At 45.8% G+C, this 24,641-nt stretch overlaps 1 protein-coding gene and 1 long non-coding RNA gene across 7 annotated transcripts in view; both read right to left on the reverse strand.

Moving 5' to 3' along the window:
* Positions 1–811: 811 nt before the first annotated feature.
* Positions 812–7,605, reverse strand: LOC125081823 (uncharacterized). Its single transcript, XR_007121793.1, has 3 exons — positions 4,859–7,605; positions 3,518–3,693; positions 812–2,526 (listed from the first exon to the last, which is right to left on the reverse strand). It is a non-coding gene; the product is annotated as an uncharacterized LOC125081823 (long non-coding RNA).
* Positions 7,606–8,682: 1,077 nt separating this feature from the next.
* The window catches only part of ZCCHC2 (zinc finger CCHC-type containing 2), a 62,930-nt gene continuing 46,971 nt past the window's right edge, over positions 8,683–24,641 (reverse strand). Inside the window, exons 12-16 of one of the 6 annotated variants that reach the window (XR_007121789.1) lie at positions 21,159–21,287; positions 15,166–16,659; positions 14,067–14,211; positions 9,750–9,838; positions 8,683–8,918 (exon numbers count right to left, since the gene is read on the reverse strand). Coding sequence is in view for 1 of the 6 variants with exons in the window: in XM_047696524.1 (XP_047552480.1) it covers positions 14,144–14,211; positions 15,166–16,659; positions 21,159–21,287 (1,691 nt within the window). In the remaining 5 variants the exon portion in view is untranslated. Of the gene's footprint in view, positions 8,919–9,111; positions 9,839–12,904; positions 14,212–15,165; positions 16,660–21,158; positions 21,288–24,641 lie in introns of those variants that run through there. The other 5 variants (XR_007121788.1, XR_007121792.1, XR_007121791.1 and 2 more) reach the window with 5 other exon arrangements.

Here is a 24,641-nt window from a genome sequence, read left to right on the forward strand (position 1 = left end):
AGGACCTGAGATCATGACCTGAGCTGAAGGCAGAGGCTTTAACCCACTGAGCTACACAGGCACCCCTCATTGCCGTTTTAGCTTTAGTTTCCCTGCTGCCTAATGATGGTGAACATCTTTTCATGGGCTTGATATTGGTATATCTTCTCAAGTAAAGTGTTCTTATCTTTTGCTCATTTTGTAATTTTTTTTTTTTTTGGTATTGAGTTTTGAGGGTTCTTTACAAATTCTAGATGCAAGTCCCTTACCTTATCAAATACATGATGTGCAAATATCTTCTCCCAGTTGATGACTTGTCTTTTCATTTTCTGAGTGTTTTTCAAAGAGCAGAGTTTGAATTCAATGAAGCCCAATTTATTAATTTATTGTTTCTTATGGATCATGTTTTCAGTGTGGCACCTAAGAAATCTTTGCCTAGCCCAAAGTCACAAAGGTTTTTTCCCCTATGTTTTCTACTATAAATTTTATAGTTTTTGTCTTTACATTTAGATGTATGGTCCAATTTGAGTTAAATGGACCATTAAATGTACTATTTGGTATCTGGAGCAAGGTGGGGATTATTCAGTTTTTTGCTTATGTATTTCCAATTGTTTCAACACCATTTGTTGAAATGACTATCCTTTGTCCACTGAATCACCTTGTACCTTTATGGAAAATCAGTTTTGGAGGCGCCTGGGTGGCTCAGTGGGTTAAGCGGCTGCCTTCAGCTCAGGTCATGATCCCAGGTCCAGGGATCGATCGAGTCCCGCATCTGCTCCCTGGTCAGCGGAGAGTCTGCTTCTCCCTCTCTCTCTGCCTACTGCTCTGCCTACTTGTGCTCTCTCTTTCTCTCTCTGTCAAATAAATAAATATATACATCTTTAAAAAAAAAAGAAAATCAGTTTTTGATACACGTGTGGGCCTATATCTGGCCTCTCATATTCCACTGATGAATTAAAATTTAAACTTAAATAATACCTGTGGCCAATGGCTACCAAATTGGACATTTCAGGTTTAAACTGTAAGCATCTCAGAACAGGTGCTATATATAAATCTCACCAGAGAAAACTTTTTGCTTTGCCTTAGGCACCAGAATAATTTTATCTGGACCTTCTTACCATACGACTGCTAAAGTGGAATTAAATTTTCACTGTTTCTCAGAAAGCAGACTTCAATTTTCCTCTTCCAGCTTATTATTGGGTCTTTAAGGGCTGGAGGCCCAAAGAGACAGGGGAACTCCAGGCTCTGAGGTCCCATGTTCAAATCCTGACTTAGAAATTTACTAGCTATGCGGCCATAAGCAAGCTGCTTCACGTTCCTTTCTCAGTTTCTGCATCTATAAAATGGGCATCGTGAGTATAACCTATTTCATAGGATTGTTTCAGAATTAAATAATACATGGAGAGCTTAGGCAAATACCTAGTACATGATAAAGCTTCAAAGCTAGTCATTATTATTATTTCATGTGAAATAAAACACAGCAGCAGAAGAGGGAGACATTGTGTACTTTCTGAACCCCCGTTTCCTGTCTTCAGAGACACTTGGCTGTGTTTTTGTGTGGGTCTCAAACACTTTAGCTTCAGTATATTCCACAGCTGTGCGGGTCCTGGGACCATTATACCCATTTTGCAGATGAGAATTAAGGTACTTAAATATTTGTCCAAAGTCACTCAGCTACAGCAACTACCATTTGAGGCCTGAGCTGAAAACCTGGCTTACTTCTTCTTTTACTACACATATCTCTAAAAATACACTAACGAGGAACTCGGTCTTTTGTGCCCCAAATAAGGTTAAAGGATTCATGAGGAGATGTCACTGCAGGCCCACAGTTACTACTGAATTAATTAATATTCCAGTAATACTGAATTTCAGAGAAGAGACTTTACTCTTCTGAAGAATGAGGACAGGGCGTCTAAATCCAGGTTTCAAGGTTTGTAAACTTTGTGCTTTTAACTTAATGATGTTCAAAGTCAATGGACCTCTAAGCAGCCTGGAAACTTCTGAGATGCCCCTGCTTGGGTCTCTCCTGGGTGTTCCGTGCAGTTGGGCCAGGCTGTGCCCTGGAGTCTGCATGTCACAGGCCCCCAGATGGCCCTTGGATGACACTGGGAGAAGCGCCATGACCCACGGCGCTCCTTGTCTTGCACCGGACCCTTCCAACTTCGTGTGCAACCAGGAATTACTGCCGCATTAGCCAGAGCAAACACACCTCCGGCTTTCCCTTTCCCTCAGGTGGAAAGTCTGATTTAGGGGGAACAGGTTTTGCACCAGCTCGGCAGTCACAATGATTTATTTTCACCTGGGCCATACCCACTGTAGAGAAGCTCACTTTCGCTTTGTCATGTTTTTCCATATAGCCATATTGAAAATATGTCTGTCTTAATACTGAACAGATCCTTTGGTATTGTGAAGTATTGGGACGTCACATCAGCGTGTCGTGAGGAGGGTGGAGTAGGGTGGAGTGGGAGGAGGGTTCTGGAGACCCACAGGAAAAGCCCCTCTCTGGAGCTGAACTTCCTTCCCAGTGCCAAGCACAGATTTTCCATCCTGTGGGAAACAGATGGGATTAGTGGTCTAGCCTATTGTCTTTTCTTCCACCAAGGCCCTATGAAGGTCTGTGCATTTGTGTTCCAGAAAGGAGTCCCATCTGCACCAAGGAGGGACAGGCAGCACCTGCAAACCCAGCCTGGGGCCTGCATTTTAAAACTGACTTACTTATTCTTTTACAACGCATGTCTCCAGAAATGAATGGGGGAGGAACTCAGCCTTTGTATCCCAAATAAGGTGGAAGAAGTTATGAGGGGATGTCACTGTTGGCCTGCATTGTCTGTCTTCCAGGCAAGTAATAAATGGGGTTGGCGGTGGCCCAGACCCTTGAAAGTGCCTGGTTGTCCCTACAAGGAAGGGACTTGGAAGCCCCCAGGGTCTATCCCCGCTGCCAAGTGATCGGTGCCAGCTCCAGGTCAAGGGCTTTGACACCACCGAGGAGTCCACTCCTGGCACACTGCTGACTGTTTAAGGAGGTGCCAAGGGCAACTGCTCTGTGTTGCCTCTGACGAGAATAACGACAGAGTGAAACCCTCTGACTGGTTTCCGTCTCCTAACATTCCCACGTTTCCATTTCGTTGCAGCAGAAGGAACAAAGCACTCACAGAATCAAAAGACAAGGAGCAAATCTGATGAAGGATTCATACCCAAAACATACACAGAACTCTTAAAACTCAACATAAGAAGGCAAACCACCCAGTGTTTAAAAATCAGCAGAAGTTCTGAACAGACACCTACCAAAAAAGATGACAAGCAAGCCGATGAAAGGATGCTCCCCATCACAGGTCATTAGGCATCTGCAGGTTCATACATAACACACCACTGTGGGCAAACTAGAGTGGCTGATAGCACCAAACGCCGGCGAGGATGTGGAGCAACAGGAACTCCCGCACCATACAGGTGGGGATGCAAAATGGACGCCAGACAAAATGGACGCCAGACAAAATGGACGCCAGGTTGGCAGTTTCTTAAAAAACTAAACACATCTTACCGTGTGGTTCAGTGATTACGCTCCTTGGCATTTGTCCAGAAGTTGAAAATGGATGTCCACACAAAACTTGCCTGTGGATGTTTAGGGCAGTTTTATTCATAATTGCCAAATCCTGGGAGCAACCATGATATCCTTCAGCAGGTGTGTGGATATATAAATTGTGGCCCATCCAGACACTGGATTGTTCGGCAAAAAAAGAAAAGAGTTATTATTTCATGAAAAGACATGAAGGGACCAAAAATGCAACTTACGTTGCGAACGAAGCCAATCATTCAGTCACCATAATTACTGAGTACCTTCTGCTAAGTCAGAAGGCTACATTCTGTATGATTCCAACTATATGACATTCTGGAAAAGGTACAACCATGGAGATAATACAATGATCAGTGGTTACTGAGGGTGGGAGGGGAGGATGAAGAGGCAGAGCACAGAGGATTTTTAAGGAACTGTTCTATAGGATGCTACAATGGTGGGGGGCTCCTGGGTGGCTCAGTCAGTTAAGTGTCTACGGTTGGCTCAGGTCATGATCCCAGGGTCCTGGGATAGAAAACCGCATCAGGCTCCCTGCTCAGTGGGGAGCCTGCTTCACCCTCTCCCTCTGCCTCAGACTTGTGCTTGCCGTCTCTCTCTCTCTAATAAATGAATACATTATATTAAAAAAAAAAAAGATGGTGGATGCATGTCACACCTTTGTCAAAACCCACAGGATGTACAACACAGCCATGAACTCTAATGCAATGAACTTTAGTCATTGAAGTATCAATATTGGCTCATCCATTATAAAAAGGAAAGATATAAAATGCACGCATAGGATGATTACAATTTTATGAAATAGAAATAGCTAATACAACGCAATTGAATCCACAGAAAAGAGGCATTTCCAATTTTGGAAGGCGCTAACACAGGAAGGCGGGTTTTGAATAAGAAAACATTCCTGAAGGAAATGGAAGGATGTGTTAGAGCTCCCTATATGCTAGGGCGGGTATTGGCCTTGAACGTATTAACCCGCACAGGGCCCCCTGACAAACCTGTCGTCTGTACCTATGGGTAAGGGAGCTCGCTCAGAGAGAGGCTCCAGCTCCCAGCCCGTCTTGGGATTCAAACAGGTGCATGCCCATCACGAGGACATATTGCCTTAAAAAAAAAACCTAACAATTCGACTGAATTTAAAAAGCTGTGCAGGAACCGCTTTAAAACAAAGCTATAACATCACGTATTTGTTAGTAAACAGATCCTTCTGAAACGCTCGGAAAGTGCTTGCCTAGCGGTTTCAGCGTTGCCCCAAGAAATCGAATCCTGCTGCTCTGTTGGGCGAGGTGAAGGCGAAGTTAGACCACTCACCTTTCTCTCGCTCCATAAATCCTCCGGAGCGGATCAGAGGCGGCTTCCCTGGAGGCCTCGTTGCTCCTGCGGCGGCCCGGGGACTCCTCCGTCCCTGGCTGGTGTGAGGTTGAGTGGTGACTTGTGGGGCAGGTGGGGGTCCCCGGGGACGGAGCCTGGGGCGGGAGGCGGCGGCCGCCCAGGACCGGGCCCGCAGTCGCGACAGCGCCCCCTGCCGGCCGCGGACGGCGCTCGCGCTCAGGCTCAGGCTGGTGCCGGCGGGAGCCAACACCCCGGCGTCGCGGGGAAGGTCTGCTCTGCGCCTCCCGCTCCCCACGGCGTCAGAAGCGGCCCGCGACCGCGCTGCGCGCCCCCGGCCGACCGCGGGACGCGGTTTCCCCGGCCCGTCGGCTCCCTAAGTTCCCAGCAGCAGCTCCAGGCAAGCCTCGTGCCCGTGTCGCCGAGGGGGAGAGGCCCTGGGTCTCTTTCCCTGTTCGTTCGCGGGCCCGCGCCTGCCACGGTCCCCGGCCACCGCCACGGCCAAGCTCCCCGGCCGCGACTCCGGACCCCGTCGGCGTGGGCCACTGATGGCCGATTCTTCCCGCGCGCGGGGGCGGGGGGTATTCTTTTGCTCCTCGGGGCACACCCTCGATCTCCATCTTCGAGTTCTCATGTCAACCTGCTTCGTTGGCTCCGCTTTGCTCCCACTCCCCCCCGCCCCGAACTTGGGTACTTGCGTTCTGTAGGTCTGAGTTTGGGTCGGGGCGAGTCCGGGAACCTGTTTATCGGGTGATGCGGCAGGGGATCCAAGGCCACACTTGGCGACAAACACTGGACTGGCACATGTCACTCAAGCGCCACAAACTCACGGATGAGCAGACGAACTCGTGACCGCCTTCCCCGCCTGCTTCTCCTCCTGCCTCCCCGCCTCCCCGGGGCTCGCGCTCCTTCACCGAGGCTGCCCCAGCTCTGGCGAGCCCCACCTGCCTTCGCTCCCGGCCCAACCGCAGTGGTTCAGCTTTGCCGAGGTTTTCTTCGCCCTGTCTCACCCCTTCGCTAAGGAACATCTGACCTCCTGCTTCCAGGCCCCGTGAAAATGTTGTGGCCTTTGAAGACCCTTCCCCAGTTGCGGGCGGGCAGGCCGAGGTCACCTCTCCACCCTCCCTGTGATCCCGCGGCTGGTCACCAGGTCAGGAGCGAGTGAGAACCCCTTGCCACACTCTGAGGTCCCAGCCAAGGGATGTTTGCAGAGTGGCTGCCGAACTGTGCACGGGCCTTCCCATCAGATGCTATTTTTGTACCAAGGAAACAGAGCACCAAGAAGACGAACCGCAAATTCCACACTCACACATTGGAACTTCAAAGACACTGGAAGGTGCATCTTTATTTAGATGAGGCTGATCTCTGTCGGGGGTCAGCAAGCTTCTTCCATAAAGACGCAGACTGTCGCTATTTCAAGCTCTGTCCTAACTTTCAACTTAGCTGTCCTAGGACGAAAGCTGCCGTAGTAATACATAAATGAGTGTCTGTGTTCCAATGAGCTTTATTGGTAGACATTGAAATTTGAATTTCATATAACTGTCACGTGTCATGAAGAGTTACTCTTTTTCAACCATTTAAAGATATAAAAATCATTCTTATTTGTGGGGCTTAGGTGTCACCAGTCTGCGAGCCATGCCTAACCCCGCGTCCTTCGGCATAAGACTCGTATAGGAGCTTGATTTTTTTTTTTTTTTTTTGACCAAAAAGCCTCGCAAATGAAAAGTTATCAATACAAGCAGAGAAGAACGGAACAACGGCTGGACGGGGGTGAGGAGGAACAGAAAGGGCGCTCCCCTTGCAGCCAGAACTGTTTATGCCGCCATCTAGCGGTCAACTCCCGTGACGTCGGCTCTGAGGGCTCTCCGCCCCGCCAGGACCTGGAAAACATTCTCCCCTCCCATCAGCTCAGGGCCATGGCTGGGGTTTGTGTTCCTGACCACACCCAACAAGGACTTCAAATCCGTTAAACCAAAAGTAAGGGTGAAGGCAAAGAACTCTAAACCTTCAAGAAACCTGTGAAAAAGCAAACTTTAAGTCAGAATTTTGGGATTAGTCCAATTTCTACTACCTTTTCCCAAGCAAGCACTCAGCTTTTGGGTAAGAAAAAGAAAGGTTGGAAGGGCCAGTTGTTCAAGATGACAGAGTTTAAGGCCGAGCCTGCCCGTGAGTCCCGCTGGCCTCCAACACAGGAAGATCTGTACCAACACACAGACATGCCTGCAAAAGTCCTGCAACGTGGGCACAAAGAAGTGGAGGAGCCCAGTGGGTAAGATCCGTGGGTTCCATTCCAGTGTGTCACTGAATTCTCTGTGCCCTGGGTGGTTAGCCTTTATGCCATTTCCCCAACTGTTAAAACGGGGCAAAACACCTACTTCAGAGGGTTGCTGGATGCTGAAATGAGCTAAGGGTATCTTGGCCTCAAGGTATCAGCTACCACGATGAATTTCTTGAGCACCTACTACATGTCAGACATTGAGTGCTCTCTATATTTTGCCAATGAGATCCTTGTAACTGTCTTACAGAGTGAACTCCTTCCTCCATCCTGTAAACAAGCCTGTATATAAACATAAGTAAATAGGTGTACTGTGGCTGGGTGGTGGTGTGGTGTGGAATCATGAAGGGTGTCAGCTCTTCCCCCACGTTCATGTGATTTAAGCATCCAGTACACAACGGAGTGACCATGTGACAAACGTGACCGAACCCTGATGTGCTGGCAAGAATGAGCACTGAGGGGCGCCTGGGTGGCTCAGTGGGTTAAGCCTCTGCCTTCGGCTCAGGTCATGATCTCAGGGTCCTGGGATTGAGTCCCACATCGGGCTCTCTGCTCAGCAGGGAGCCTGCTTCCCTGTCTCTCTCTGCCCGCCTCTCTGTCCACTTGTGATCTCTGTTTGTCAAATAAATAAATAAAATCTTTAAAAAAAAATACTATTAAAAAAAATGAGCACTGAGTAACTGTTAGGTAATGTGGTGGCATTCTTAGAATTTAAGAAGGCTTTCAGGGTGGGTGTGACCCGTCACTGTTCCTGCCTGGAGGTGACCTTGCTGCCGTCACTCTTGGCCTTTGGATTGTTTGTGAATGATGGCAGCTGGTAGAGGGAGTGCCTGGGACCATCTACATGTTGGAGCTTCCAATAACCAGTGGTTACGTGTCTCTTCTGCTTGCCCTGCTACTTTATCTCGCCCATTTCTGAAGGTCTGTAAGTTTACAGCTAATGGAATATTCACATACTGCTCAATTTATCAAGACCCCTGAGGACAATGAAAAACAGAGCTCCAACAGAATATTTGCGCATGTTTAAAACCCCGGATGTTGGGGAGAGTTGCTGCTCCCTGAATGTATCTGAGATAGGCAAATGCTTAGAAGCTAGTTCCCAAAGTCCCAGGGTTTCCGATCTTTGCAAAGCTTCCCTTATCCCACATCTTCAAGTCCCTCAACGAGACACAGAAAAGAGATGTTCGGACCTACCAGGATCCCGGCCCTATCCTCTCTCAGAAACCCAGAGACCCCAGGGCTGTTAAGACCATGGGTCTCTCCGCGGAGACGCACCCGTGAGGGCAGGCAGTGGCACAGGAGGTAAAGCACAAATCTGAAGCCCGGTCTGCACCATCGGTGTGTCTGTGGCACTCACCCCATTTGAACCTCGAGTTCCAAATCTGTGAGATGGGAAGGAGGAAGATCCTATGTCCTCCACATAGTGCTGACCAAGGAGCACAGGGACAAAGTGCAGAGGAAACCATCAGGCACCATCAGTGTGTTTCAAAGGTTTATAATAAACTTTGAATGCGATGACTGAAAGAGGAGATGGCTCGAATTACTTTTATGGCCAGCTGCCTGCGTTCTTTAAGGTTTGGGGCACAGGCTCACAATCTCAAAGGTTTTCTGTCTTTCGTCCAGTTTTCTCTAAATTAGGCCAGTGGGAAAGAACATCTGCTGGCTTGCATTGTCCTTGTCCCCCACCAGGTGGCGCCGCTTCCCAGTTAGCAGTTTCTTTTGGCGAGAGGCTGGCTGAGACCTCCTTTTACACGGATCAAGTTGGAGCTGCAGGAGGAAAAAGAAAAAAAAAATGAGGAACCACCCGGCCCCCCACCACACGCCCCCACCCCACCCAAATTCCAAGCGAGCAAAATGGGAGCTGGGGATAAGAGCGCTGCTGGCGGAGAACTGCAGTCCCCGCCCACGGGGTAGACTGCGGGGCGGAGGGTCTCCGGTGCCTGCGTAGGGATGTGCCCACCTTCCAGAGCAGACAGGAGGAAGCCCGCCGGCCTGTGCTCCCGAGATGGACAGAGTCTGCAAACACGCACGCGGTTCAGGCAACGTGTCCCCACTCCCATCCAGAGGCCTCTCATTTTCAAAATAAGAATTTAAGAATTTGGTTCATTTCTCAAGGTACGGCCAGGAAAGTCGCTCTTGCATGTCATGAGCACAAGAGCTGCAAATCGTAAGCGGCGGCGACATGCGGGTGTCGGACTGGCCTTGGGCGCCCAGACCGCGCCCGCCACTGTGCCAACGGGCGCTCTCTGGGAAAGGACAGTGCTGCCCTCTGTGCACGGTCAGTGTAAAGGGGACCTCGAATGGACCCCTGCCTCTCAGCCCTTGGACACTAGAGTCCATTCTCGTAATAGCTGGTCCCTCAACACCCCTCCCCCAGCCCCCAGTCCCCCACCATGCAAGGAAGGTCCAGAGACAGGGTGACCATGTTTTCCTCATTCCCCCACACCTCATTTCCCTGAAAATAAATGGGCCCTCCTGTGGGGCGCCGGGGTGGGGGAAGTCAGCATTTTTCTTTATTCTTTTGAGATGAACTGATTGAAGGGTTATGGGGTTGAGCTACTGTCCCAGCTTGCCTCCATTTGGTTTCACTGCCTTAACCTTAGAGTGCTTTTGTAATCAGTATGTAGAATTGAAAAAAGGTGTCTTCCAAGCTCAAATGGACGACGCTCTTAAGTGCTAGATGCTACCTGTCAAAAAAAAAAAAAAAAAAAAAAAGATTATTTTACACTGTGCTTTAATCTTTATGGAACCTTCTCAGAAAGATTTGATTTTTAGCACTTACATAAAAAAGTAAATGTGGATTTGCCTTGTAATGTACTTCTTCTACTCCAGTGTCGAATAATTGGGACTGGGCCACTCAACCCAGGGCTGCCACCATTTGGTAAGCTCTCCAACGAGAGCTGATTTTTGAGGACAAGGAATATTTTGTTTTTTGTCAGTGGACAGAGCTGAAGTAGCTAATCTCAACATAAGAACGAACTATGTTGCCAGGTCCTTCACCACCCAGAGGACCAGACCTGCTGCCCTCCTCCCGGACTCAGCTCTCTTTCCCGTCTTCAGGTCTCCTCGCCAACAACCTCCATCCTCCTGATCCTCAAAAGCAAATTTAACAGACATCCAAGTGCCTTCTTGGTGCTATTTCCCAAAGTTGGACCTTTTGCATATATTAAAATACAGTCTTGTTTTCTATTTGGGGAAAATGAAACTCGGAGGCCCAAGGTTCCTTCCACTTGCCTCCTCCGGCCCTGCTTCTCCCCCTGCCTCACCCGCACCCTAACCAGTCTCTGAACGGCCAGACCTTCCTGCCTCCACCAGCCAAGTTTCTGTAAATACCATAGTCAACATGTTCCTCCTCTACTGAAAACCTGGAAACTTCCAATGTTGCATTCCATCAGCCTCAAAACCTCCAACCTGAGTCTGGTTTATCTCTTGAACCACAAACCTCACACCTCTTCTAAAACGTTCCCTCTCCCACACCTGCCTTCATCTCCTCCTCCCGCCTCAGCCACCAAACACTGTCCCTTACAGTCCCATGCCCCCTCCACACGGGGACCCTCCAAGGCCCAGCCCTCTGCACGCTCCCTGCACAGAGCCACGGTTCGCGGGCCTCCCCCGAGCCGAGCCTTCCGCGGTGCCACTGCGTCCGCCCAGGAGGGTGTCGCTATGGACTGTGGGTGGGATGCGGTCCGCATGAGTGCGAAGCATTCGGAAAACGATCTGGCAAATCCTGGAAAACTGAGGATTTGGGAAGGTCCTACAGCCCGGCACTGGCACTCCTGGATTTGAAGCCCAGAGAACCGTCACACACACAAGCCCGGAGACAGTGGCCAAAGCGTGCCCGCGGGAGCGAAAATCGAAAACCAACCGGGTGTGGACAGAACGGCTCAACTGTGTGTGTGTGTACTTCTCCCCTCGGCAGGGAACACTGTGAAGGTAGTGAAGAATAAACCGCGGGACATCAGGCCCGCCACACCCGATGAGCAGAGACCGTCACAGGAGACTACCCGCGACCTGCCTTTTCTGCGAAGCTCAGGAAAGAGCGAGCCAGTGTGGTGTGGGGAGGAGGGCCGAAGGGGTGAGGGGGAAGACGGCAACAGGCAACAATACAGTTTCGGACAGTGGGCTCCTGGGGCAGCAGAGGAAGGAGGAGAAGGGACGAGGGACAGGCAGGGGGCACAGGTGGCAACACGGGTGGCCTGCGCACTAACTGGCAAGCGGTTCCTCACGAGCGCCCCAGCGCAGGTGCATCTGCTGGCTGAGCGGGGAGCTGGCTCCTGGGGCTGCTCAAACCCACTGTCCGAATGGGCCCGGAGGGAGGGAACACTCAGAAGGTGGCTCCGGACAATCGGGCCATCATTCCTGCCTTGTGCGCCCGAGCGCCTGCGCGCCCACGGCTGCGAGTGCTGGGGGACGGCGGAGGGGCCTGGGCCGAGCCCCCGGTCACCGCCGCTAGGCAGGACAGAGCTGTGCACACCCGCGAGGCCAGAGTCTCCCCGTGAATGACTCGGTGTGCAGAAACAGACTAGAGACTGGGTTGGAGAAGACAGAACCGGGGGACACAAGCTACTCCACACTGTCCTGACAGCTGCCTGGAAAACACAATCGTCATAAATCCCAGAGAGTAAATCAGGTCCCTGCACCTGCGGGGCGGGGAGCCTCCATCGGAAACAGCCCTGGGCACACAGCGCGGGCCCTGGGGACAGAAACACAGGCTCTCCTTCCAGTGTCACACAGGTGACCTACAGGGTAAGACTGGTGGGTGGGGGGCAGGGAAGAAACTCAAGAACATCCAAATAGTAAAAAAACAAACAAAAAACTTGGGGATTCGCCACCCCACATTACGGGGGAAATGGGGTGATTCTTTAGAAAGAAAAAACAAATCACCACGTGTGATGTCCTCCTCCTTTCACTTTAACACAATTTGCAATAAACCACAATTCTTAAGCTGTTTTTCATTTTTTTTATTGCTGTTAATTCAAGGAAAAAGGGTTGCATAAAATCCAATCTGTTCTAGAAATATAAGTGGCCTTTCCAGTACATAACATTTCAAATATCAAAGTATATGGTAAACATACAAATAAGAAGAAGGTAACATACCTCCTATGTACAGTACAGTATTTTAAATCATAAAATAAGCTCCGTGAAGTACAACTGGCAAGGGATTCACAATGCGGTCCGCACGTGGCTTATCAAAACTCTCACCGGAACAACTCAACTGCAGCTTAACAATTAATTTAATAATGTGGTCCAAAAATACCCAGATCAAATAAAATATATTTAATCAAAATAATTTCCTTTACTTGAATTTTTCTTTTTAAATTAAAGCTTTCATCTACCCCTGCATCCCCGCCCCTTTCCCCTTTAACTCCCACCCTGAAAGTTAGTTTCAAAACGTGCACCGCTGTTATAAATATAAATGCTACCTGTGAAGCATTAAATGAAGCTTCTTTTGTCTTCAAGTTTTTCCTTTTATCTAGCAATCTGTTAGGCTTCTGCACCAAGACCAAATATTTAAGTCCCTCTGCTGTACACCGACGTTACTCCACACAACAAAAACCTATCCCTTCCGCTCCGTACTGAGGAATGGGAAAACAAAACCGGCCCCGACCCTTATCTCGGACTATACAGTGGTAGTTGCTCATTGCTGTTCAACGCAGCAGTTCCAAAAATACACCCAATCTTCCAGATAATCTCAGTGCACTTTAGGAAATCAAAAATTACCTGGAAGCAATTTAGTACATAGATTGGCTTTAAAAAAAACTTTTTTTTTTTTTAAAACAGCAGCATTAAACTTAGTGACATGACACTGACATGATTAATACCATCTTAACACACTCAGAATTCAGTCTTTCACATTATAATCAAGCATAGTGGTAAACTTATCAAAGTGACTTTGCTACGAGAGCCGGGTTAGGGTACAAACCTGACTTTTGCAGAAACCAGAGCTTCTGCTCAGATTGCAATAAACCATACACATTTTTAAACACAACGTAACACTGCTACAGTTGGTGTGAGAAAAGAAGAACTCTTTACTCAGGTAGTGTCTCTTTAGCACGACACAGTGGTAGACTACAAGTAAGATCGGCTGTCGACTTTCATTACACACAGACACACAGAACAACACTCACACTAGTTTGTTTACTTTATTATGTCTCTCTGAAGCAACAGGCTAAAAAAGTATGATGAAGTAAAAAGTTTTTTGGGTTTTTTGTTTTGTTTTTATTTTTTTATTTTATTTTATATTTTTTTAAGAAAAAGCTCTTTGTCCTCTTCAGACTTCGTATTTTTTTGTTTCATATGGTTTTACTTCTTCCGCTCTCTTCCACTTACTTTAATATTGATTTGGACCACAAGCACTGCATATAGTGTTTACGGGATGCTGTTTGGTACATATATACACACAGTTCAGGGGACTTGATGTGTCCTTTCACAGGAAGGTGAAACATTCCACCCTCGATTTATAGGAAGGGCAGGTCATGGAAGTGGGGACCGATGCGTGGCCAACTGCCCCGGCCACGGGTTGCTGGAAGGAGGGTGGCGGGGTGATGTGTGTCCTTTAGGGGGAAAGTGAGAAGAGTGCGGAAGAAGCAAAATTTCTCTTTTTCAAAACCATATGACTATCACCAGTGTCGTAAAAAAAGGTCAAATACACAGTTTTAAAGATTCAGTAAACATTGCACACAGCAAGTATTCAGTGTAAAAAAAAAAAGCACAGCAAACATTTTCCTTTTGATAGTTTGTCTGGAGGTTTAAGTTACATGTATCATACAGATAAGCCTGTTGTTGAACCAGGAGACCAGAGGCTCAAAAGCAATGCATTCTTTTTTGTTTTGGACATCGGTACAAGAGAAATGAAAAATCCCAACTGCATAGAAATCTAGGAAATGTATAGACAAAGAAACACAAACCAAATACCTTTCCTTTCCTCCCCTCCACACCCCACCATGACTCCCCAACGCGTCAGGGCACTGAGCAGTCAAGCTTTACTTGTTTCAGTCTGCGGGATCCAACGTATCATTAGAAGGGGGGAGGGGAGGTGCGTATCTCAGTCTGTAAGTGCCTAAAACGGGAAAACAGAACTGCTAAGTCACTGCTTACAAGGCAAGGCATCACAAACCACAAGACAGCAAACGGCATGCTCGGCAGAAGGCAGCGTCCTCCGCACTACTATGGTTCCAAAATGGGGAAATAAACTACCTTCAAAAAGTAGTATGAAGTTTGTGCTTTAAGTTCAACCTAAAGCTATCAAACTCGACCTTCCTGTAAAAATGCCAAGTATACACTCGCAATGCAAGCTTTTTTTTTTTTTTTTTTTCAGGGTGAGATTTGGCAAAAAGACAAAAGCCAAATCCAGGCGAAAGAGAACAGTCTGGCGTCTCCGCTGAATGTGCGGTCTTACGCAGACTCATCTAAGAACGTTTTCTTGTTTCTGGTGGTAATAACATTAAACAGAGTTCAAATAATTCCCTTATTCCCAGACCAGCGCTTAAACATTTTGTCCCTTAAAATGCAACAGCATTTTTTTTTTTTTGGAAGCATCCGCTGGAGGGAAAGGGGCAGCATGAGGGAATGTGCGTGAGGCCAGCTGGCTAGGCACTGATCCACTCAAGAGAAACTAGAAATCACACATGTCAGAGGACCACGTGACTTCCTACATCTTCAGTATCTGAAAAGTCTGCTTACTCTAAGCAACAGGATTATAGCTTTAAAAAAAAAGTGCTGCAAGCAAGAGATTTGACATATATAACGCAAATTCCCATGGTACTCCTTCCAAAGTGCCTCAGTGGTTTTATGCTTTCCTTGGAAACTGAATTCCTCTCCCCTTCCTTGCGCTGCGTGCCCTGGGTCTACACTAGGTCTTCCCACTTGCATTTCAGGATTTGTTACCGAAAGCACAACACCCGTAAAGGAACACACACCAGCTCTTTCTGCCACACCGGGGCCACCGTGCTCAGTAAGGCAGGGAGAAACGGGCACACTCAAAAACAAGTCCTCTGGGAGCTCTCATGATTACCTTGTTGACTGGCCTCCATGGACGACTGCTTGCACTCCTGTGCGTAGTGTCCGCTCACGCCACAGTTGTAACATGACACGTTCCCGTTCTTCTTGGGCCCCGAAGCGCTCGTGTTGGCAACGACGTTAGGTGCTGGGTAGACAGGATAGAACCTCCCAAACCCCGCCATCTGCTGCAGGCCGTAGTTGGCTTGGCTCCCCATGACCGGGTCATGCACCAGCCCGTTTGCATATGGAGTCTGAGGCAGAAAGAAAGGAAGTTGGTTTCCGTTGCTCTGATGTGCTTGGTTGAGGTAGCTGCCATTGCAGAGGGACGGCAGAGTGAAGAACGACGGGACTCGGTACATCGGTCCGGGCATCGGGTTGGGATAGTAGTAGCTATTCAGCTGCAGGCTCCCGTTGGTCCCGCAGCTGCACCTGCGCCCACACGAACCGCAAGGGCCCGAGCCCACCTGCTGCGGCGGCAACACCGTCCCGTTAGCGTTCGTGTTTCCCACCGCACTGATGTAGGACGTGCTGTCACTCTGCGCAGTGCTGTGTGTCAAAGCGGGGCTCGGGCTGGGGGCGGGGCCTGGGGTGTGGGTGGGGACGGCGGGCGGCCCGGCGGGCGGGGCCTGACTGAGGCCCGCCCCCGCCGACGGGGTCGACGTGGCCGCCGGGCTGAGCACACTGGAGCTCTGGCTGGGCAGCACGCTGGCGGCGAGGGGCGAGCCGGGCAAGGTGTAGGAAGCTGGTGGCTGGGCGGCTGATAGGCCGGCTGCTGGAAGAACTACCTTCACATTGGTAGGCTGAGGGACGGTCCCCGTGTTTCCCTCGATTTGAGGCACCATTTGATTGAGTCCTACCACCTGGGATGCAGATTTTGTGATGGGGTCCGTGGTAGCAACAGGAGATCCCGGAAAACTACCTGGGCTGTGGACAGGAAGAAAGGCAGTGTTTGGTGATCCAATGCTCAGACTCGCGGGGGGCTGCTGTGGGATGTTAGCTGGGCAACTCTCTGAAGACCCCTGTGGGGGCGGCAACTTTAACCTCTGGATTGTGAGGTGTAAAGCGGGGGTGCTGCTGTGGGGGAGGAAGGCTGACGGAAGAGGTAAAGGGGAAGCCAGTAATTCGAGGTGTTTTTCGGATTCTCCAGTAGAAGCTGCTGGCCCCAGGATTCCAACAGGGGTAGAATTTGTGGATTCCCTTATTGCAGAAATAGCAACAGGACTGGGAACGAGCATCCCTATTGTCTTGCCATCGGCAGATTTGGGTGGAGGAACAACAACGTCAGACTTCTGGGCACCATTGTGCATGACACAGTGTAAAGTTGGCATAAAAGAAATATGCTGATACTTGGGTGCGGTTAGGGGATCTTCTAAAAGGCCTCCGTTGTCGCTTCCTAATGAAGCAATCTGAACAGGTGGCTGGACAGTGACGGTCTGGTTGACAGAACCATAGCCTGTAAACCTGGTTGTTGACGGATTCCCAGAATCCTCAGAATTGCTGTCTGTGTCTAAGGGAAACATATAAATAGATGTTAAAGCATGCATCACTCTCATCCCTTGCTAGAAATAAATTTTATCTTTTTTTTTAACTTTTATTTTACATTTTATTTTTTTTAAAGTAGCTTCTATGCCCAGAGTGGTTCCCAATGCGAGACCCGAACTCACCACCCTGAGATCAAGACCTGAGCTGAGATCAAGAGTCGGACGCTTAACCGATAGAGCCACCCAGGTGCCCCAAATTTTAAGTGTATCTAAAATGAACTCTGAAGTTTAGAACTGGAGGAGATATGTCCCTCGGTTTCCTGACCACCAAGCTGACCTTCATTTAATTTTTTACTTCCTATGGACTTCATTTAAAAAATATAGAGATTCGTTAAAGGCAAAACTATGGTGACAATAAAAAGACCAGTGGACGCCAGGGGTGGGAGTTGAGGGCAGAGACGAAGAGGCAGAGCACAGGGGACTTTCAGGGTGGTGATAATGATCTGTATGATATTATAATGGTAAATACAAGACATTATACATTTGTCTACTGCCACTGAAGGTGTAACCACCAAGAATGAAGCCTTAGGGCACTGTGGGCACTGGGTGATAACGTGTCAATGGATGTTCATGCTTGGTAAAAAGTGCACCACTGGGGCGCCTGGGTGGCTCAGTGGGTTAAGCCGCTGCCTTCGGCTCAGGTCATGATCCCAGGTCCTGGGTTCGAGCCCCACATCGGGCTTTCTGCTCGGCGGGAAGCCTGCTTCCTCCTCTCTCTCTCTGCCTGCCTCTCTGCCTACTTGTGATTTCTCTCTGTCAAATAAATAAATAAAATCTTTAAAAAAAAAAAAAAAGTGCACCATTCCAGTGAGTGCTAGTGATTAACGGGGCAGGCTGTCTACGTGGCAGCAGTACAGGGGAAAGCTCTGTAGTACCTCCCTCTTCATTTTATTGTAAACCAAAAACTGCTCTAAAAAAATTAAGTCTTTACAAAAAAAACCCAAACAAAACCAAACCATGGAGAGATAAGCAACAAAAGGTTAACTGGAGACTGAATGAAGCACAACATAAACAGAGCTTTATTTAATATCACCTTATTACTGGGAAAAGGATTGGGTCTTTTTAACTTTAATCAATTTTAAGCAATGCACTTGATCTGTATTCTGCACTGCCAAACCCAAGGTCTTCACATGGGTTTCACACACATGATGCCATTTAAAGGAGCTCAATTACAAGACTATCCTTCACCCGAGCATCTAGCAGTAGGGAACGGAAGAGAATGGAATAAATATCTGGTAAGTATTCGTACTTTGACATATTTCAGTGGGAAAAAAGAACATTTAAAGCTCCTAGGATAGTCATAGCCCAAATGGTGCTGGAGCACAAGCAGCGAGGCAAACACGAGAGCGCCGCATTTCTCCCGTGGCCAAACAGCAAAGTGGCAAATCCAAAATTACACTTTACATGGCGTTACTGCTACAATCGCTCTTAGGGCTGTATGTAGAAATAGCTTCAATCTAGACTTCCCTTGGGTGTCGTGACTTCTGGTATAAAGAGGGCAAAAGATAAGGTCTAGACCACAATAGGTAGGTATTATAAACCCAGATACTGCAATAATTCGTAGAGAAACCATGCAATTAAATGTAGTGCCTATTTTAACATTTTTTTTTTGCTCATAAATACAAGCAGAACTGCATCATATACATAAAAATGTTTACACATATTAAGGTAAATGCTAGCTATACTCAGCAAAGATGTTAAAAACTTCTGAAACAATACTAAAAACAAATCGTACTAGTAGTCTTTCTCAAGAAAGGTTAAACAGAACCTGCTTAATGACACAGGATGCCAACAGTGTTATTGAATCGATTATAACAATTTAGGAAGAAGAGTTTCAACATATAAGTGATTCTAACATGAACTTCCCTGAGTAACTGAGGTGTTTCTTCCTAAACACTTCAAAACAAAATATATCCAAATATTAGTAACTTATTCAAGGCATTTTATCTGTTCCGTAACACCACAGGAATACACAAAGACCAACATTTAAGTCCAAAGAAGACAGATCATTTTTCAGGTGGTTAACTACATTTCTGTATGAACTGGGCTTTCTTTAAATCTCAAGTCATGGCAAACGGCCCTATGAGTTTAAACAATCCCAAGTGGTTTTCTGAGTATTGTAAGGACTCCTCTAGCTAATGAGAGATGGTCTCTCCCTTTTCTGCACTGGCTTTCAAAAGTAGGAAGTCTCAAAACAAAACCCCATTATGAGCAACAGAACAACAAAGTCACATGCTTTTTAAAGCAACCTTTTCATGCACTCAAAATTCTAAAAATGATTAAAGCTTTTTCCCACAGTGGATATTTTTCCCCCTGCTGGTTTTAGACATTCCAAATGATTCTTCATTGAGGGAAGGTTCAACTGAGTCACTTGAAAACCGAGCCTATCTGAAAACGGCAAGTTCCTCCATCCAGGCTGCCAACTCGCCCTATTGGACGGCAGGAAAGGGAGGCTGCAAAGGAACCCGGGTGCACAGATGTGCTCTTCCCAATTCTGACCAAGGGGCCAAATGTGCACTGTTAGCTCAAGAGCCCCTGGATTATTGGCAAATCCCACAGAATCAAGCAGAGCATGTGAAATGAAACACGCTAAAAGCCTATCTATCTTGGATAAGGCGTAAGAATGCTCTCATTTAACCTTCATAAGAGCTCTGGGCAGTTATGTTCATTTTTTTTTTTTTTCTTTCCCGTTAGCAAAGTGCAGATCAGAAACAGTGTTGCCTCCAATGAGAACTCATGGTCGAGTCACTACATGCTTCCTTGGTAGGATTTCAGAACAACTGCACGGTCGAGACAGGCTGTGAGTGCACATCGTGATGCAGGAGCAACTCCTGCTGTAGCTCCCTAAGACATGATCTGATACTCTAACACAGGAGCAAAGGTCTGGGAAAGCTATACACTGCCCAGCAAGAAGCCACACATGGCTGAAATACTGTGGTGGGAGTATTTACACAAATACTCTTTGTGGCCCAAGAGAAATCAGTTAATACTTCCCACTAGCATGGGTACATCTTATAACCAAAATGTTCCTAATCAGATATTTATAACCAAGATGTTACCAATCAGATGTGTTTATCATGTGTAAAGAATGATATCCTCATTCAATATATACATTTTTGAGATCTCATTTCCAGAATGGTAGGGTAAGGTTCTCTGACACTTCGCTTCTGCATATAAGGAACAAGAATCCTAGCAAAAACTGTCAAAATCAACTTTTTCAGAACTCTAGAAATTAACTAAAGGCTTGCAGCAACCTGAGGAGTGTTTATTCCAGAAAAGCTATTGACTCTCTTAAGAAGAGCAAGCACTGTGGCATTTTACCTTGCCCTAATTCCTATATATTTTCTCTAGCTCAGAAGTAGCTTTATAAAGGAAAAGTTCTGCAGCTACAGTAGCTTTATAAACTAGCAGCCTAGCAGCCACTAGAAAAAGCATGCATTTGGAGCTATCTAAAAGCCCCATCCCCAAAGAGCTGTCACTATTGGCCTAGCAATTAGAGCTCACTCTGTTAACAGCTGCTTACCCATGCGGCATTTGTCACAATCAACCAGCAGCAAATGTTTTAACAACTTGGCTGCCTCAGGCAGTGTTACCACTTGGGGCTAACAAGAGCTTGACCAAAAAACTTTAAAAGAAAAAAAACGAAGAATGAGATGTCCACAAGGAGTTTTAAAAAGCTTCCACATATTCCTAAAAATTTTAAAAGGCCATGCTCGTATCTTGAGCTGTATGTAAGCCCAGGAAAGACCTGAGAAAGCCCTACATTCTTACTTTTGGCTGACTCTGAGCTTCTGTTTAAGGAAGAATTGAGAACATAATACATACAGAAAATAAATAGCAAAATGGCAGATGTGAATCCTATGTTATCAGCAATTACAGTAAAATTAAATGGATTAAACATTCCACTCAAATGGCAGAGATAGGCAAATGGCTAAAAAGCCACAATCCAACTACATGCGGTCTGTAAGATTTACACTTCCGATTCAAAGACATGAATAGGCTTAAAGTAAAAGGACAGAAAAAGAAGTACGCTATAAATAATACCTAAGAGAGCTAGAGTGCTGTATTATTTTCAGATAAAATAGACTTTAAGACAAAAATTGTTATTAGAGACTAAAAAAGGTATTTTATAATGATAAAAGGATCAATCCATTAAGAAGATATGTATATCATAAATAAGTACTTCCAGCAACACACACATTTTTAATTTTTCTACACTGAACTCTTTATTTTATTATGACTGTTTTCTTTCTACTTAATTTCATATGCAGGGAAATAAAGCTTTAAAAAAATCAACACTGCTAGGAACTGCCAAGTCAGTGGTCTATAAGACACCCTTTATACCAATTAAATTTAAAATCAATAATGACATTTATAGAAACATAAAATTATGTATGTCTGACTGATTTTAAGAGACAACATACATTTTCCTCTGCCACCCCCATTTCCCTTCCAGAGAGCAAACCTCTGTCTTTTTCTTCTTCACTCTCAAAGCTTTCTCTTCCATCATGTCGTGGGCTAGAAGGAGAACTGTAACTCTCTGAAGAGGTTTCTCCACATGTGTCATGTCCAGATCCAATGTCCAAATTCACATCTAAAAATAACAATTCTATTTTTTAAAAATCATGTTAAGTAGTTTAAATTAATTTCTAAATTGAACCATTAGAATTAGTTACAGCTATAAAAAATTTTTTCTTTCAGTTTGTCTATAAACACCTAAAAGGCTGGTCCTTGACCTAGGTAAAAATTCATTATTAAAATACAATTTTAATCGAAAATAACAATAACAAATACACTCTTAAAATAAAGGCAGAGGGAACAAGTCAATCTTACTGATTTTTTAAAAAATCAGAGTTTAGTTTCTTTGTAGGGTCTGCTCAGTCCTAGCACATGAAGCCATTATCTAAGTCTAGATCTTTTAGCTTCTCAGAGCTTATTGGAAAATACATTCTTTAATAGAATTCAAGAATAGAACTGACTGCCAAAAATGCTTATTCAGTGAAATCACTGTGCCTGAGTATTTAAAAAGACTCAAATGCTTCCCATCTAGACTGAGCAGCCCCTTGAGTTCTGCCCAGAAATCAGGCCCACATCGAGGTGGGGTAACGGGTGTAGTACAGAACTTGTCATGATCAATCAGTCATATCTGTTTTGGGCACAGAGGAAAGATTATTAGTATACCTAGTACTAGACACTCGTGCACTGGTGCAAACTTAGATAACTCTTCTATTCATTTCCGTAGACTCGGCAGCTAACATAGTTTCTTTCTTGCAGCAAGCACTCAACATGTGTTTAGAGTACAAATCCGCATATAAGGAATTCTGAAGGCATTTCGGAATTATATAGATGAGTGAACCATTTCTATGGCAACCTGGTAGAAGCAGTAAAAGGTAACTGCTTGGACAAAATATGTTTTAGAAAAAAGATACGGTTTGTATAATACTGAACTAGTTAGCTGACTAATCTGTGTCCTTTGAAGGTATTAAATTTATAACAGAGTTAGTACAGTTAAGGATGACCTAGCCTAGCCCACCCACTCCAATGGTAAGGAGACATTAAAGAATAAAGTCATTAAGAATGCAGATGCTGCAGTTCCCTTTGGGTAATAAAATGCCAAACTGCCAAAGGAAAACGGCACAAAATCTTATGAGCCTTTAAGAGTGGCAGAGGAGTGACTTGGGCAAGTCCTAGTTTTACAGAAAAGTAAGCTGGAGTGTACTTACACATGGTAATAGGTTCTGCATTACCAGTCACAACATGATAAGGAAAAGGATGCGAGCCAACACTAACGGCGCTCAGAAGACCATCTAATGCGCCATGGCGGCCAAACAGCCCGGCACCAAACTGGACTGATGAAAGTAAAACCTATACCACTGTGGCGTGTATGGAAATCACGCATATAAATATCTCAAGCAGCAAAATGAACAAAATTAACAATTCTACTGAGGGAATCAAAGATCCAAGGACAGCTCTCACACCAGAAATGGTACACTAAAAGGGAGCCCCTGGAGTAGGATGAGCTGAGATTTGCTCACTAAAACTCAGACAGTGAAACCCCAGTGGAGTCTTTGAAACTTCAAAGCCTAAGTTCTGGAATGTGTTTAAAAAAAAAAAAAAAAAAAAAAAAAAAGAGCAGCTATTTCTCCAAATGCCAATTTATAGAATGATTCACTTTAGATTACATAGCTAGTAGATACTCTCATCACCGAACTGTCAAATATAATCATTTGCAGTTTTTCAGGAGCTATACACATCAATCTATACTAAACATAATCCTCTGTTCGAGGATCCAGAAGGTACAGAGTCTCGAACTTTTCTCATCAGGAATTACGTTATCCTCTGGAGTCAGGAGGCGTGGACGGGGAGGATGAAACAATTATGCTGATGGACGGTCCACCCACTGTCCTTTCGAACAGAAGCATACATTTTTTTAATTTGTTCTCTCTCAAAGGGTAAAAGGTTATACATGCTATTAAGAAGACAAAACCCCAAAACTTGTCATATTCTAGTCTAACAATAAAAATCCGGGTTATTAGTATGTTCGAACCAACAGAAGTTCGGGTGGACCAAAGAAGTATGTAGGTCCGTCAGATGACAGAACCATATTAGAGGAAGCTGGAGATTTTTAAGTCTCTGAAATGTCTTGAAAGAACTACTGAGAGGTCAACTATCTCACAGCCCCTCCAAACTTCCTGGTGCCACAGCCCGCAACGGAAGAACGGGGTGGAAGAAACACAGGTGATACAGTGGGACAAAGTTCTTAACAGCGCAGATGAAGTAAAGCAAACAGCATTTTAGTGGACAGATTTAAAGCTGGAGGTTTTAAAAGCAAATATACTGCAAAGAATACAGATGACAAATAGGATGCCTGCTTTTTTGGGAGGACACAACATGAAGGGAGGCAGTAAGGGACTTCTCTTGCTTCCTTTTGTATCTTTAGAATATTGAACTATATAAATGTATTATTACTCAAGATGGAAGTTAAATTTTAAGATCAAAAATGAGTAATACTCCTCTTGGTTATTTAAGGATGCAGACAACCTCCCCATCAGAGGATCTGGTATTTTCAACTCAAATACAGTTTCTACACTTTAAGACATGCAGGATTTTTCCATAAAGAAAAAAATCTTAAATATATCTTGAGTTTACCGAACGCTTAAAGGTAATTCCTTCTTTATACCCTAATGTTTCAAAGGGACATTAATAAATAGAGGGTTCTGTGTTTTTTTTTTTTTTAAATTGGAGTCGGCAAACATCTGAGCTACATTTGACATCAGTGCCAATTTAGAGATCTTACATACAGTCACACTTCAGGACACAGAATAAGGTTAATCTTAATAATAATAAAAAAAAATCCTGATGTTATATTTTCAGAATACTGGAAAATAAAGAGCCCAAGGAATTGGGAGGTTGGGATGTTATTTAGAAGTTCTTAATAACCTACAGTTATGTTTTCTTCTACCTTCGAATAGGGAAAGGAACTAAATTACGGGGCACCGAGGGGCTCAGCAGGGTGAAATCCTTTTCATGTGCAGCCATATTTAATTCTAACAATCTAGGGAAAGAGGTTCTTACTCCTGTTTTACAAATGAGAAAAATAAGGCTTCGGAGAGGCCACACATTTACAAAACTAGTGGAGTACAACAGTCAAACCTATACTGGGCTGAGATCAAAGTCCACAGAACTTCTCTGCAATGAGGGAGCTAACGAGCAAAAAAGAGCTGTGTGCTTCTTTGGGGAGCAGCAGTTCCCACATTATGTGAGAGACAAGGAACAGGGCAATGTTCTGAGGGTGGCACAAATTTCGACTGGGAAATGACCCAACGTGGTAAGTGATCTAGGAGACAAACATGTGGGCAGTGCAGAAAATGAGCTGGAGGGAGGAAAACCAGAGACAGGGAGATGTGCCGGAAGTAATTTCCAACCATCCACTGACAGAGACCTTTCG

This window comes from Lutra lutra, chromosome 12 (genome assembly GCF_902655055.1).
Source record: "Lutra lutra chromosome 12, mLutLut1.2, whole genome shotgun sequence".
Taxonomy (NCBI): Eukaryota; Metazoa; Chordata; class Mammalia; order Carnivora; family Mustelidae; genus Lutra; species Lutra lutra.